Source organism: Aspergillus steynii, assembly GCF_002849105.1.
Source record: "Aspergillus steynii IBT 23096 chromosome Unknown P170scaffold_1, whole genome shotgun sequence".
Taxonomy (NCBI): domain Eukaryota; kingdom Fungi; phylum Ascomycota; class Eurotiomycetes; order Eurotiales; family Aspergillaceae; genus Aspergillus; species Aspergillus steynii.
This window is the reverse complement of record NW_020194398.1, coordinates 837,362-852,314: the sequence shown is the minus strand read 5'-3', so window position 1 is coordinate 852,314 and position 14,953 is coordinate 837,362. Positions and strand designations below refer to the sequence as shown.

At 51.5% G+C, this 14,953-nt stretch overlaps 6 protein-coding genes and 1 non-coding gene across 7 annotated transcripts; 3 read left to right on the top strand and 4 right to left on the bottom strand.

Annotated features, from left to right (window-relative positions):
- The first annotated feature begins 813 nt into the window (after positions 1–813).
- On the top strand, positions 814–2,192 carry P170DRAFT_396839 (isopenicillin N synthase family dioxygenase). Its single transcript, XM_024846139.1, has 3 exons — positions 814–1,220; positions 1,273–1,934; positions 1,985–2,192. Exons 1-3 carry the CDS (start codon positions 842–844, stop codon positions 2,033–2,035), a joined length of 1,092 nt encoding a protein of 363 aa, XP_024709181.1. The 5' UTR covers positions 814–841; the 3' UTR covers positions 2,036–2,192.
- A 90-nt stretch (positions 2,193–2,282) lies between these two features.
- P170DRAFT_t5 lies at positions 2,283–2,356 on the bottom strand. Its single transcript has one exon. It is a non-coding gene; the product is annotated as a tRNA-Ile (tRNA).
- Positions 2,357–2,460: 104 nt separating this feature from the next.
- Positions 2,461–4,513, bottom strand: P170DRAFT_431653 (MFS maltose permease MalP). The gene has a single exon (XM_024848086.1). It carries the CDS (start codon positions 4,127–4,129, stop codon positions 2,492–2,494), a length of 1,638 nt encoding a protein of 545 aa, XP_024709180.1. The 5' UTR covers positions 4,130–4,513; the 3' UTR covers positions 2,461–2,491.
- A 658-nt stretch (positions 4,514–5,171) lies between these two features.
- Positions 5,172–6,941, top strand: P170DRAFT_460196 (glycoside hydrolase family 13 protein; the record flags this gene model as incomplete). The annotated part of the gene is made up of 1 exon (XM_024851920.1): positions 5,172–6,941. One exon carries the CDS (start codon positions 5,172–5,174, stop codon positions 6,918–6,920), a length of 1,749 nt encoding a protein of 582 aa, XP_024709179.1. The 3' UTR covers positions 6,921–6,941.
- A 284-nt stretch (positions 6,942–7,225) lies between these two features.
- On the top strand, positions 7,226–8,691 carry P170DRAFT_460195 (Zn(II)2Cys6 transcription factor; the record flags this gene model as incomplete). Its single annotated transcript, XM_024851919.1, has 1 exon — positions 7,226–8,691. Exon 1 carries the CDS (start codon positions 7,270–7,272, stop codon positions 8,689–8,691), a length of 1,422 nt encoding a protein of 473 aa, XP_024709178.1. The 5' UTR covers positions 7,226–7,269.
- A 55-nt stretch (positions 8,692–8,746) lies between these two features.
- P170DRAFT_504765 (ankyrin repeat domain-containing protein) lies at positions 8,747–10,246 on the bottom strand (the record flags this gene model as incomplete). The annotated part of the gene is made up of 2 exons (XM_024854227.1): positions 10,111–10,246; positions 8,747–10,053 (listed from the first exon to the last, which is right to left on the bottom strand). Exons 1-2 carry the CDS (start codon positions 10,202–10,204, stop codon positions 8,747–8,749), a joined length of 1,401 nt encoding a protein of 466 aa, XP_024709177.1. The 5' UTR covers positions 10,205–10,246.
- A 614-nt stretch (positions 10,247–10,860) lies between these two features.
- On the bottom strand, positions 10,861–12,007 carry P170DRAFT_431652 (NAD-dependent epimerase/dehydratase family protein). The gene has a single exon (XM_024848085.1). The coding sequence runs from the start codon at positions 11,946–11,948 to the stop codon at positions 10,893–10,895; it is 1,056 nt and encodes a 351-aa protein (XP_024709176.1). The 5' UTR covers positions 11,949–12,007; the 3' UTR covers positions 10,861–10,892.
- Between the last annotated feature and the right edge of the window lie 2,946 nt (positions 12,008–14,953).

Sequence of the window (14,953 nt, the reverse complement as noted above, 5' to 3'; positions counted from 1 at the left end):
TTCTCTTGGTCCCTTTTGTCGGTTAATTAATGAGGTTTGCTTAGGGTTAATGAATGGAAATTGTCTTGTACCAAAAGATACAGCTGGCCTTTCCTCCTTCTTGGATCGGAGATAGTAGGAATTCGAGTTAAAAGGTGTCTTTGACGATAGAATAATAAATCATAGTCATGAAGCATTCGTGTATAGGCAATCGCCTTGTGAATTACCGTTCATGTAACGACACCTCTTGTCCGAGTCATTATCCCTGCTGACTAGCCGAATACTATGAGCACATTCCTTATCTTCCGAAAATTGCTACCTGGACTAGCGCCCATTGCTATAGTAATCACAAGCTTGTGGCATAATGGGAGGCATTGTATGACTATTTTCCACCCCCATATATTCTTTTTAAGTTCTTGTTATTCCCGGTCAGCTGCAGAAAAGCACAGCTATGCCAAAAGCCTCGTTGATTTAAAATGAGCAAACCAAATAGACTGTTATGAGTTCAATTTAAATCCTAGAGAAAATGTGATAATTATGATAATTAAGGATCGTCTTGAATTATGGCTTAAATGTCACTGTTTCTAGAGCTGGGAGATCCATGGTCGCACCACTTTCTAAGCAAATTAGGGCAATGAGGATACGGAGAGAGGAATTGACATCCAATGGCATTCATCCTAGATTAATCAGTAAAGATAACAGCCAACGACATACCCCGCTAAGCTGTCCCACCAGCACGCAATGCAAGCTTAGTATTACTCGCGTGGTTGCCGCGATTTCCCTCATAAATGCCACAATGTTCCTCGACAAAACAGTCCAAACTTCCCCACCCAACCCAGGCAGACAAATCCTGTCCATCAATATGTCAGAGACAACACAATATACCCAAATCGAACTCCTCACCCTCAAAGGCCCGGAGTACCGACGTGTTTCAACCGCACCTCCCCGCAGCCCCACGGAAGACGAGATCCCTGTCATCGATCTGACCGCAATCAACGGCACCCCGCAGAAGAGAAAAGACCTGGCGAGCAAGATCAGAGCAGCCGCGCAGAACACGGGCTTCTTTTATGTCAGTAACCACGGCATTCCGGAAGAGGTAATACAGAATGCGCTGGCCCAGGCGAAGGCTTTTTTCGGACAGTCGGAGGAGGATAAGAGGAGGGTGTCGCATGAGAAACTGAAGGGACACGATGGGTTCTATGGCGTGGGGACGACGCAGATAAATAAATCCGAGACGAAAGGTAATAGGGATACGATCTCCCTGCGAAAGGATACTAAGAAACATGCCAACAGACCGCAAAGAAACCCTCTCTCTACGCTATAACCCCGAAAACGACCCGACCGTGTCAGACCCCACAGCACTCAATGACGAGCGATATGGCGCTCAGGAGCTCCTCTGGACCGAAACAAGCCATCTCCCGGGCTTCCGAGAAGTGACGATTGATTTCTGGCAGCGGAGGCTAGCTCTCGCGCGCCGAATGACTCGCATCTTTGCCCTTACGCTGGATCTCCCTGAAGACTACTTCGACGAGATCATCACGCACCCCGGCGCCGACGGGTTATACATCCACTACCCCGGAACACCCAGCATCGAGGCCAAGACACAAGGGAACATCGACATCGATGCAGGGATCGGCTCTCACACAGACATCCAGTGTTTCACGCTCCTGTGGCAGGACATGTCCGGCGGGTTGCAGGTGCTATCGGCCGACGACGAGTGGCTGGATGCGCGGCCGATCGAAGGAACATTTGTGGTGAATATCGGTGACTTCCTGCAGAGGCTGTCGAATAATCGGTTCAAGTCGACGGTTCATCGCGTGTATAATCGACGCAGCACGTCGCGGTATGCGATGCCGTTTTTTGTGGGGTTTAATCCCGAGGCTGTGTGTGAGGTTGCGCCGACTTGTGTGGACGATGAGCATCCGGCGTTGTTTGAGCCGATTTCGTGCGGAAAGGTATGTTCTCTAGCTCTGTTTGTGGTGGAATAAGCTGACTGGGTGATTAGTGGCATCGAGATCGATTGGAACTGGCTCGGGGAAGAGCAGCTGCAGCTTAGGTATCAGGTGTAAGAGGACGGATGGATTTTCATTGACGTGCAGAGTATTGGACCGGGTCCAATTGACCCTAACAGTCTGTTGGAACTTGTCGTGGAATTCTGATCACAGGGGTTATATACGCCGTAAGAGGTGGTAAGCGGAAAAGAAGCTATATGCATGTTTAACTTAGAACTGTCATGATATCTACGGAACAGGAGGGTACTAGAGAGCGTCTTCCAAAAAAGGACCGGAAAAAAATAAAATCAATGGTCCCAGAGAGGCTCGAACTCTCGACTTCAGAGTTATTAGCTCTGCACTCTAACCGACTGAGTTATGGGACCAGTTGTGTTGGAGGCGCCGCAGGCATGACTACATGAAACCGGAGATAGAATAAGGCAGACTGCATAGCGATCACAGCAATAAGATTATATACTATCGAGACCATAACTCATTCACACGCCATATTCTCATCACACTTAGACAGCAACCTTTGTCATACCATCTCCCTCCCCATCAATCAATCCCGTCTTCGCCTTCGCAAACTCCCTCGTCCTGGTCTTCCTCTCAAACAAAATATCCAACTCAGCATACGACCGACCCTTCGGCTCAGGAAGCCTAAAGAACGACCAGGTCAAGCAGATGATACACAGCGCGCCCCAGAAGAAACCCGACTTGCCGCGCCAGTTCCACGCGTCCACATTCAACATGTACGGGATGATGATCCCCGTGACGAGATTCAAGATATTGTACACGTTCCGGGCCAAGACCACAGTTTTCGTGCGCAGTCGCGACGCCGGGATTTCAGAGACCAGCGAGAAACAGACAGGGCCGATCGTCGAGTCGTAGACGAATGTGTAGACGAGCAGCATGGACCCCGTGGCCCAGGAGATGGCGGTCGTCGCGGGCGCGATGGAGACGAAGCCGATGACCAGCAGCACGACAGAGAGGAAGAAAAGCCCGCCGACGTAGAGTGTTCGGCGACCGAAGTAGATCATACACGTCCATGAGAGAAACGTGCCAATGACGCCAAGAGCGTACTGCACCAGAGACATCGTGAAGGACTGCGAGACGGCAAGGCCCGCGCGCTGGTAGAACACCGTCGAATAGCCCATCAGTCCAGCGCCGCAGAGACTCTGAGCTGCCCAGGCACAGCAGGCGATTTCTGTGCGGCGGAGATCCACACCCTTGAAGCAGTCGAGGTATGAGGTTCCGGTTTCGACGCGCTGCTCGAGCGCATTGGTGTACACGATCATGGCGACGGTTTCTTCGGCGTTGAAGTCCGGGTGGCCGGTTTTAGTGAGCCTGTTGAGGGCCTTGACGGCGTCTTCGCGGCGGTCTTTGCGGATCAGCCACCAGGGGCTTTCCGGGGCGAGGTATACGCCGATGAAGATGGGCACTGGCCACACCCACTGGATGGCGAAGGGGATGCGGTAGGCCCATTGATCGGTGCGCTCGGCTAGACCTTTCAGGACCCCCGAGGCGATGAGCTGTCCGAGAACCCAGCATAGGTTCACGTAGGTGGTCAGGTATGCTCGCAGCGCAACAGGACAGACCTCTGACGCGTACGTCACGACCAGAGTCTGATACACGCCAAGAGGTATTCCCATGAGCAACTCCCCCGCGACTAGGGTCTGCACATTCGGCGCAAAGAACAGAATGAACACAAACCCCACTGTCGATGCAAGACAGACCATGAGTGTGCGTCGGTATCCGAAACGCTCCGAGACAATACCGTTGAGGAACAAGCCGATGATCTGCCCGCAGCTCATAGCGTTACTTAGGCCGGCCTGCCATGCCGCCGTGAGCCCGTAGGACCCGTCGGACATCAAGTTGCCGTATTTTTCGTTGAAGGCGGGAAAGGCGTAGAAGGATCCGATCAGGACAACATCGTAGCCTTCCATGATGATGGCGCACGAGAGCAGGATGGACCAGCCGACAGCTTTGGGGTAGATTCGCAGGGCCTGCCACAGCGTCATGTTGTGTTCTTTTTCCAAGGCGCCGAGGGCCTCACTGCTGGCCGGGAGGTCGGAGTTGTCGAGGACATGGCCATGGTGGGCGTTGGTGCCATCTTTCTCCTCGATATGTTCGGAGCTGTTGTTCTTGTCGGACGCCATTGCGGGATGCATGCAGAGGCTTGATGGACTTGGGAGACTTGCTAGAAAACCGCAAGATTATGAGACAAAAGCAGTTCCCATACCCCATCTATTGAAGGAAACCCTGGCCTTTTTATACAGCTCAATGCTTTGCCTCAGTTGACAGCTTCACAAGGGTCAGCAGCATACCATCACCAAAGCAGACCTGTCAGCCTGTCGAGAGTCTCTTGGCCCGTGAGACAAATGCACACCATTGGCTCCCTCGTCCGGTCCTAAGCCTAGTGCCCGTTCACACGAAGCGTGCGTCAAGCAATTCCCCAGATTCTGCGAGTGGATCGAAGGAATCACTGGCTATCCCCGGATTCTCGCCCGATCAGACCATCGCGGGCAATTGGTTGAATGTCGGGCCGGCAACGGGGAATCCAGGACACGAGACCAGCGCAGGGAATTTGCCGTGCGCGTTTCACCAGGTTTTCCCCAGTGGCAATTGGCATTAAGGTTCATTCCAGGGACCCGAATTCGAGGCCACTCGCTTCCAGACTCTCCTTGGGCAGCGCGCGCTGTGAGTGGCCGCATGTCGGGCCGACATCAGCGGAGTGGAGAAGCCCTAACGCGAGATGGTCTGGTCGAGGATTCTCGTCGCGCGGTGGCTTCGCTAGTCGTGTTACGCAGCCATGTCATATGATTCGACCGTTCGATGCGCTAGGATCGAGAGACACGAATTGAGGCGGGTGAGGGCCATCCCAGTCCCATGCAGCACTTGGCAGCAGTGGGGTTGCGAATGTGCCAAATGCACGCAATCAGGAATCATGACAACCCCGCAGAGGAATGCGGTCTTGGTGGTTGCATTGCAGCTCGGGCCGACATTGGGTCAATCGGAAGGGAAAGAAGCTGTCTGATATCGCGACAGCTGGCAGCACTGTTGATCGCTGGTGCTCGGACATATCTCCGACTGTTATAAAATATATCCCTCCCACCAGCACACTGTAATGGATTGCCAACACTCCAACTTCTTTTCTTCTACATTCTCCTTTCACAGCACCTTTCACACATTGCACCAATTATGGCCCCCGCCCCGATCGACCAAAAATGGTGGAAAAATGCCATCATCTACCAAATCTACCCGGCCAGCTTCAAAGACTCCAATAATGACGGTATCGGCGATATCCCCGGCATCATCTCCTCCCTGGACTACATCACCAGCCTCGGCGTGGACGTCGTCTGGCTGAGTCCCATGTACGACAGCCCCCAGCACGACATGGGTTACGATGTGGCCGACTACGAGAGCGTCTACCCACCCTACGGCACCGTGCAAGACATGCAGGTCCTCATCGACGAGTGCCATCGTCGCGGACTCCGCATCATCCTCGACCTCGTGGTCAACCACACCTCCGATCAGCACGCCTGGTTCAAAGAATCGCGTTCCTCGAAGTCAAACCCCAAACGAGACTGGTACATCTGGCGACCGGCGAAATACGCCGCCGACGGGACCCGCAGGCCGCCGAATAACTGGCGGAGTATATTCGGAGGCAGTGCGTGGGAGTGGGACGAGACGACGCAGGAGTACTACCTGCATTTGTTCGTCAAGGAGCAGCCCGATGTCAACTGGGAGAATCCGGACGCGAGACGCGCGATTTACGACTCGGCGATGGAGTTCTGGTTGCAGAAGGGCGTGGACGGCTTCCGAGTCGACACGGTGAATATGTATAGCAAGCAGCCGGGGCTTCCTGATGCGCCGGTGCTGGATCCTAAGTCCGAGACGCAGGTTGCGGCGTCGCTGTTTTGCAATGGCCCGCGGATTCATGAGTATCTGGGCGAGATGAATGCCATCTTGAACAAATACGACGCGATGACGGTTGGCGAGCTGCCCAACACGCATACTCTGGACGGTGTCCTGGCTTATGTGTCTGCGGCGCAGAATCAGTTGAGCATGGTGTTTCAATTCGACATCGTCGATCTGGGGATGGGCAAGGACTACAAATACTTGACCACGCTCCCTGGGTGGACACTGCCCGAGCTGAAGGGCGCTATCAAAGGAACACAGGACATCATTGACGGCACGGACGGCTGGACGACGGTGTTTATGGAGAATCACGATCAAGGACGCTCGGTCTCTCGGTTCGGCTCAGATAAGACACCAGAACTGCGCGTCCGATCGGCGAAAATGCTGTCTCTCATGCAGTGCACCCTATCCGGGACTCAATTCGTCTATCAAGGCCAGGAAATTGGCATGGTCAACGCCCCCGAGCACTGGAGCATCGAGGAATACAAAGACATCGACAGCATCAACTTCTACAACATGGTTCGCGGAAAGACAAACAATGATCCCGTCCAATTGGAGAACGCCATGAAGGCTCTCCAGCGTTTGGCAAGAGACCACGCTCGTCTCCCCTTGCAATGGAGCGCCGAGCCAAACGGTGGCTTCTCACCTACTGCGTCTGCGAAGACCTGGATGCGTGTGCACGACAACGTCTCCGAACTCAATGTGCAGAAGCAAGAGCAGGACTCGGCGTCTGTGCTAAGTTTCTGGAAGAGCGCCATGCGATTGCGCAAGAAGTATGCTGATGTGTTCGTCTTTGGAACGTTCGAGCTTCTAGACGAGGGGAACGAAAAGACATTTACATACTTGAAGAAGTCGCAGGATCGGACCGTTCTCCTGGTGTTGAACTTCTCGGAGGAAGGACAGAAATTCGAGAAGCCCGCAACTTTGGAGGGCCAGGAGCTCAGTCTGTTGTTTGGAAATGTGGATAATAGATCGGGTGATGAGCTGTTGCCATTTGAGGGCAGGGCCTATCTGGTAAACAAGGCTTAGTATGGTACAGGCTAGATGTAGAGGGATAGATAGGGCTTTGGGCTACTTAAAGTTTCATTTGTTTATACAGTTTCCCAGTACCACGAATGGACTTTTCACCATAAAAAAAAGAAAAAGAAAAAAAAAAAAAACCAACCAAAAGACACCCCACTACTTTTCTATGATTGGTGGATTAATGCTACACAGCTATTAATCAGCAGCATCTAGGCAAGTCTTGCCCAGCCTCTCTGCATTCACCCCGGATTACCCCGACTTGCAACGGTCACAGGGGTGCTGTTCTCCACTCTTGCACTTGTCAGCCTTGCCTCTCATTGCCGTACGCACTCTCTCGTGGTGAATTTGTAAGAAAATGGACAGTCGGCCACGAGTCTCCAAAGCCTGTGACGCCTGTAGCCGTCGCAAGGTGCGCTGCAATGGACAACAGCGATGCCAGCAATGCGAGCACTTAGACTTGCTCTGCACCTACACCCACAACCAGCTCGGCCGATCACGAAAGCATGCTCAGCGTAGGGGTCAGGTCATCTCGAAATATCGAAATGGTTGTCGCAAGGTTGAACTACAAACGGCCCAACAGACCCCCATTCCCGCTTCACCCTCGCCAGACCTCTCTTTTTCCAGCGACTATTTCTACAGTTTGATTCCGGAATACATGATATTCGTGTATCCGTTCAACCCGATCATGACGGCGGAAGAGGTAGAAGACTCCATCGGCAGGATGGGCACCGACAAGGAACACGCAGCATTTGTCTACGCCTTTGCTGCGGGCACGATCGACCTCACGCAATCAACCCATGCTACGTCTATAACATCTAGCCAGATATCTGAGCTAGTGCGCAGATCTATCGAGGTCCAGCAGCCACTACTGCCGGGATTCCGCCCGTCCGTCCTCCGAGCCATGACGAGCATCCTCATCCAAATGTGTTTCATGAGCCTAGGCCAGCATGATCTCGGTTTCTTCTATCTCCGCGAAGCCATCAGCATGACACATATCCTTCGCGTCGAGGATAAGGCCGTCCTCGCCAGTCTCAGTCTCGCAGAGCGTTCCCGCCGACAGAGACTCTACTGGCTGTGCTTCATCCATGAGCGGTTCATGTCCATCGTGCACTTCACGCCGGCGACTCTGTCCCCTCACGCAGTTTTCCCGGAGATAGACCCTGCCCTGCCGGTCGGGATTTCACAGGGCTGGACGCAAGTGATCAAGACGTTCCTCCTGCTCGAACCCACCTTCATTAGTCTGTGGATCGGCGACCGCACTCACGTCACGGCCACCTGGGTGGAACAGAAATACCGCGAATTAGACGACACGCTCTGGGAGCTCGAAGTGTCCATGTTGTCGGAAATACAGCAGGCCGATCTAGTAATCACTAGGCAGTGGATGCGTACTCTGCTCTGGCAGATGGCTATGTCGAATTGTCTTCTGTCGTCGCATGCGTCTTGTCCTTCTCTGTCGCTGGAACTGCCGCTGCGATTGTCAAGTCAGTTGAGACAATTCTTGACGAAGATCTCGCAGAATACAATCCGTGTGCATGGCTCGTCCATCCTGAGCAAGTTGTTGGAAATTATTAATACCATCGCTGATGTGGTGATTCATCTGCCTCAGGCGACGTTGGAAGAAACGACGAGCCGGATCGAGGATATTGTGTTTATGAAGACGGTGGTATTCTCGTTTCACAATCTGCAGCAGGTCTGCAAGAATATTCTGATCGAGAAATTCCAGGTCATTCGGGACCGGTTTCCGGGGATTGAAGTCGCATCGCAGTTGGCCATGTAGTGATCTATCTTATACACATCGCTCTGATCTAATATCGTATAATCTTTACGTGTTATTACGCTTCAGTCTCCGTGCCATCTATAATCCTCTGAATATAACTCCCATGCTTCGGGTCATTCTTGACACTCGCCGGATCTGCCCCATTCTCCAACAGAAGCCGGACCATCGCGCCATTCCTCTTCCTCGCCGCCACCAGCAACAAAGACACCTCGGACCGTTTCCGCATGCGATGAGGGATGCACAAGACGTTGACATCCGCGCCATATTGAATCAAGGTTCTCGCAGCATCCAGCCAACCCTGCTCAACAGCTCGTTGTAACGGCGTCCCGACAACCCCTGGATATCTTCCGTCGGGATCAACTCCGCCCTTCAGAAGCATCTCCAATATCGCCCTGAAGTAACTAGATCTCCAGATCCACATGACCGTAAAAAGCGGGCCCTTGGGATACTTCTTCGTCGAAATCGTGCGGTAAAACCCTTCATACTCCATCAGACGTCTGATCACAGATATATCCTCCTCATTAATCGCCGAGATGAGCTGATTATACAGTAACGCCGCCGTGCCGTCTTCATACCATCGCGCCAGAAACTCCAACATCGTAAATTCCCCTTTCTCGGCAGCAGTCCGCATCATCTCGCGCAGATTATGCTGCAGATGGGCATCGTCCCTCCGTCGCAAATGCTCGAGCCACACGTCCAGCGCGTCGAAGTTCTTCCCCACAGCGGCACCACACAGCGCCGCATACGTCTTGCCAAACTGTCGAACCCGCGACAGGTCATACCCTCGCTCAACCACCAACTCCGCAATCATCCTCGACCCCTTCCTTGCGATCAAATCGACCAAGCTCAGCTCAAGCCGCCGACTCACCTGTCCCAAGTCCACGCCTGAATCCAGCGCCCAGGATAAGAGATCCACTTCGTCGCGCAAGATCGCACTCCCGGCCAACACCACCTGCACCGTCTCCTCGACCGACTCGCTGCCAAACTGATAGGGAAATTCCGCCATCACCTTCGTCTCATACCATTCCACATACCGACGGTAGCGATCCGGATGAAACATATCCCAGCGATCGTGGTCCATATGAGGCGCGATATCGATGACTCTTTCGATGAACGGGACAGCAGTAGCTGCAGGTTCCGAGGGTAGTAAGTTAGGCGACGTGCGCGCCAACTCCGTCTTGAGCATCTCGTCCGCGTACGACGAAAACACGCAGGTGCTGGTTCGATGCATGTCGATTTTGCAGCGGATGTACTGCCGCTTTAGAGGGGCGGGAAATTGCGCCCATTTTTTCAGGATGAAGTTGTCTTCTTGCGCGGTTGGGTGGCGGAAGAGGAGCTTGGGGATTTCTTCGGCGAAGAGGCCTGTTTTTGTTAGTGGGAATCGCGGGGTCTAGATGTGAGGGTACGATGGTCGCTTACTGTTTACAAGTCTTATGCGTAGAGCGCGGTTGATTGGGAGGGAAGATACCAGGTGTTTGAGGATGTGCAGGTTGATTTCAAGCGGGATTTGCATTTTGGGAAGGGAGAGAGGTGAATGGGTGGACGCGAAGGTCAAGGCGGATATATGGAAAGGATCATGGTTTTCATTTGCCTATGGGTAACTTGGTTTAAGTGCTGATGAGTCAAGGCTTAGCACAAGGCTGAGCAGCGCGTTCGCAGGATTTAGTGATGGCCGTGGGGGCTACTGCTATTTGTATAACTAGTGGGTTTGTATTGTTTGTCGGACGCAGATCTGTTTGCATTGCCCAATGTCCGTGGCAATATAGCACACTCTTTTCTGCTTCATGGCCTATGCTCAGGTTGAGCTTAGCAAAAGGTAATAACAAGGCTACGGATGGGGATTTAATGCATGGCTTTTAAATTGACCAGATTTCCGTTTTGCTTTTCGGTTAATTTATCCAATATTTATTCAGTATCTCTCGTTAGCAAAAGTTTGCAGCCTATTCATCAATTGATAAACACAGAAGATTCAACCTTTATAGGACCAATCTGATTATTATAAGCTTGAACTTTTTTTTTCATTGCTCCCAATAGCAAAAGAAAGTCTAAAAGCCCAATAATATTAAAAGTCAAGGCCCTCCAGGAATGAGATTATTTTTAGCACCTTGACTTTTCCGAATATTGAAGACTATCTGTTTGGAAGTGATCATGCTCGGTTGTAAATCCATTGAACAGCTTTGAATTTATATAACTATAGTCACCTAGTCTGTCTTCGTACTCTGATATGCCTGAACGTATCCCTTGACCCTCAACACATTGCTATGCCCCTCCCTAACCGCCTGCTCATACGCAATTCTATACCCTTTAATCCCCACCGAAAACAACTGCCTCTTATCCCTCCACCCAACATCGTTCCTCACTTTCTCGCTTCCCACCCACTGCGAAAACCCCGTCAAAACCCCAATGACATCAAATCCCACGAATCCCTCTGTCGCCGGCGGTTCATACACCACCCCCTGCAGCCCATACTCCTGCACCAACGCCTCCCCGACCTCAGCGAGCGTCTCATACCTCCACCCCGATATATTATAGATCTGCCCAGCCACAACGGTCCGATCGCGCTCTGCAATCGCCACATATGCATCCGCACAATCATCTACATGCGTCCCATGCACGACACTCTCTCGGTGCGCAGGTAGCCTCAACACTCCATCGCCCTCTTTCGCTGCCTGCGCCATGTCGAAAAAAGGCCCATAGAAGCTCCCACTCCGTCCGAAGACCGTCGTCGGCCTCAGCAAAACAGCATCGAATGCTGCCTTGTGCTCGTCATCAAACACCTTCAGCGACGTATACGTCCGCGGGCTCAGCACGTCGGGCGGATTCAGCGGCGACGATTCCGTGTGAGGTGCGAGGTTCGGGGAGTCTGCGCGCGCCGTCATCCCGTAGTCTTTGCAGCCGGAGGTGAAGAGCACGAGGGGGCGGATTCCAGATGCGTTGTTGGATGAGGACAGCGAGTGCAGCAGCGCCATGATCTCGGCGAAGTGCGATTCGTAGTCGTAGAGCGATTCAGTGGTGGAGATTATCGCGTCGAAGGCTTTTTGCTGCGATAGCAAAGTGGGAAGGAAGGCCAGGTCACCCGGGGAGCCGAGGATGGGGATTATTTCCTCCCGTGCGAGTGACGGAATGCTTTCGGTTTTGCGCGTGAGGCCGTACACGGTCCATCCGGCGCGGACGAAGGCTCGGCAGACGGCGTTGCCGATGTAGCCGTTGGCGCCGGTGACGAGGGCTGTACGGGGAGTTGGGGTGGGAGAGGGCATTGTGGAGGAATGGTAGGAGGTAAAGTGATTTAGTTTGGAGGTTTGGAGGGGGTTTGGAGGGGGTATTAATTGTTATGCGTTCTGGGAGATCATTCACACTAGGGAGGTAGCTAGAAGACATATCGCTTATCAATCAAAATGAGGGGAAAGAATAGTTATTACCCAATCACTTACAAATCTGGAATCGAGAGCATTTGGAAGCAAAAACTACCAATAATCTAGTATTTGGTAGGATGCAAAAAGTACGCTACTACCATCTGATAATTCTTCCTATGTAAACTTTCTATTCAATGACCATTGCTCGGATTCGGTTACCAGGAACCCCTAAGCTATTAATACAATTATTCTGCAGGTAGTCCACGCTAACTACTCGATAATAACTGCTGCTGGCCAATTAATTTGTATACGTGTGCCCACCGTTCAAGCTGCCAGGATATCTAGCTATCTGTACCATCTTTTCGGAGTCACGAAAGGCAATGGAAAGAAAACAGGAATTGGCACTATAACTCCACGGTAACTCGACGTAGTGAATGCTCCAACCTCGCTTGTTAGTTGAAACCATTCATTATTTCAGTCATATGTGAATAATAAGCGCGGCAGTGTATTTTGGAAGTGTATTCATTGGAATAGTAGGAAGTAGTGACAGGTTTCCTTCATCCGCGGAAGGGGCGACTCTAGAGCCAAAACATCCTCTTTCTGCTTTCTACGCAACCCTTGTCTGCTCTATTTTGTTCTCATAAAAGCCAAAGAAAATACCTCAGTCACATCTCCAGACGATCCTCGAGTCCTCGCTGCAGTCAAGATGCCTGAGGCTAAACTAGTATGTCGATCGACAGCGCATTTGTTTGCAAGCCATGGCCAACCATACTGTTTCTCCTTCTTTCAAAAGTGCCTGCCTTCCGGTTCTATCTTTACGTATAGGAAAGCTATTTCAGCAGAACTATCAAAGCATCAATCTTACCCTGGATAACGCCCAAGCCGAAACCGACTTATTTGTCTATCACACGGCTTTCGCATTCGACAATGTTGGTCGAATAACAATGGGACAACGAAGTTCTTCTGGACGGTGAATCTTGACTATAGTCAAATTATCCAGTCAACGAGGAAGCAGTGATAATCACAGAAGAAACAGCCGCGTCTCGGCACTCAGCGAGGTTGCAGTGCGATTGTAAGTAGTCATTGCCGGGAGAGTTCCTTGTGATCCTGAAGCAAAGTCCCGCTTACATTTCTCTGGTGCAGTCGAATATGTTCACTCAATGCATGAGGGAGGTCGATTTCCGGATGTGCAATGAGGATTGGAAAGTCTTCAGGCCTGATAGGCTTGAAAACAACAGAGAGTCAAAGACATGGTTTCCGAGCTGGCTCACCAGCTTCGACTCACCAAGCCTGATGGGGGGGGGGGGGGGAAGATAGGTCAGAGCTCAAGAATACCGAGTGAAGACATTCAAAGCTCAAAGCGAGCAGCTTCCAGCTTTCTCCCAAGAGCTAGACGAGAGGTCTCTGCGCAAGCTTTATAACGTTGTTCATTACAAGCACCTTGGCTCTCGGGATTAACGATAATCTTGGAGCTGGAAAGCGTGATTCAAACGAACAGAGCCATTTTCGCGCAGAACCACTCTTGAAATACCAAAGCATGCATGGAACAGAGGACTTTGCCTGGTGCCCCAGGTTACACGAATACGTCCCAGCAAGTTTTGTAACTGCCTCAAATATTTTCTCTTATAAGCATGGACCGTCCACGAGCTTCTTTCCACCAAAAATGGAATGTGCGATGCAATCTAGAAGCCTTTCGATTCGGGGGTGCTGGTCATTGTTCCAGACCTCCCTGAAAGACCGCCGCTCCGAGCGCTGGTCCATTGGATGGAGAAAGAAGTCCGAGACTTCAAGGTCCAGATTATCGATTCTTGCGGCTTGAAGATGGACACTGGCATCATGACTGTCGAGGGGCTCCAGTAGAGGGAACACGAAGTCCGAAATTATAGGTTTGACTGAAAATGGACAGGACTGTCATAGTCATTGGTGGTCTGAAATGGAAAGAGCTCGACGGAAGAAAGCTGCAGTTTAAAGGAAACTTTAGACCAGCTGCGAGATACCTCTACTTCCTCTACTGCTTGCAGATCTTGAGAAGGGCTTGACATGCAGGACGGAAGAAAGCTGCAGTTTAAAGGAGACTTTAGACCCGCGGGTAGATATCTCTACTTTCATTACTGCTTACAAATTTGCGAAGGGCCTGGCGTGCTGGACCTGGACAACACGCGACATTTGCGCAACAAGAGGGGTTAGGAAAGCCGATATGGGCAGCTCTTGGGCGCTATATCCTGAAGAATATGCTACTAGCCTTTGTGTGGAAGAACTTGGCCATAAATACTATGACAGTCTCATTATCGGTGCCACAAGAAGACGAGGATGCCCAATCATTCTCATAGATACAGCTGCGGCCCAAATTGAAGTATGATTGATGCGGAAAGCGCGAAAGATACAGGCAGTGTGAATGAAAGCGACGGATGATGGTGAAAGTGGGCAGTGTTATCCATCTTCAGGGGTCTGACTTGACAACCCACAATGCCCTCAGGGACGGTGAGGAATTACTTGATGTACTATTCTTAACATGCTACGATAGGTTGCTTTGCACTGACATTATTCTATTACCGAATCATTAACAATTCCTGCTACCTACAGCAATCTTGCCACGTGTGTTAATCTGCTCTTTCCAACGCCCAATTTTCTTCTCATCCGAAGTACGATCCATCGCATTAGCCCTAACACATGTCACAGTCTTTGTGTTTCTCCGAGAAATATAATTCTAAGCACGGATACACATGTCAGCTTCGGCTCGAAATCCTAACTACCAATAAAAACACCGAGGACGTACGGAAACACACGGAACCATCAACCGCAACCACCTTCGCTACCACCGTCGTGGCCGCCGTCACTCCATCCCTCTGATTTGGCAAGCAGGCGCTTTTCTCGCTTTTTGTCCGCCTTGTCACCGTTCTTGTCGTATT

What these genes read in the sequence shown, in the direction of transcription:
- P170DRAFT_396839 (XM_024846139.1), top strand. Translation starts at nt 842, where the DNA reads ATGTCAGAGACAACACAATATACCCAAATCGAACTCCTCACCCTCAAA. An exon ending in AAATAAATCCGAGACGAAAG is followed by an intron (nt 1,221 to 1,272) that starts GTAATAGGGATA and finishes ACATGCCAACAG; the next exon opens with ACCGCAAAGAAACCCTCTCT. An exon ending in AGCCGATTTCGTGCGGAAAG is followed by an intron (nt 1,935 to 1,984) that starts GTATGTTCTCTA and finishes CTGGGTGATTAG; the next exon opens with TGGCATCGAGATCGATTGGA.
- P170DRAFT_431653 (XM_024848086.1), bottom strand. Translation starts at nt 4,129, where the DNA reads ATGGCGTCCGACAAGAACAACAGCTCCGAACATATCGAGGAGAAAGAT.
- P170DRAFT_431652 (XM_024848085.1), bottom strand. Translation starts at nt 11,948, where the DNA reads ATGCCCTCTCCCACCCCAACTCCCCGTACAGCCCTCGTCACCGGCGCC.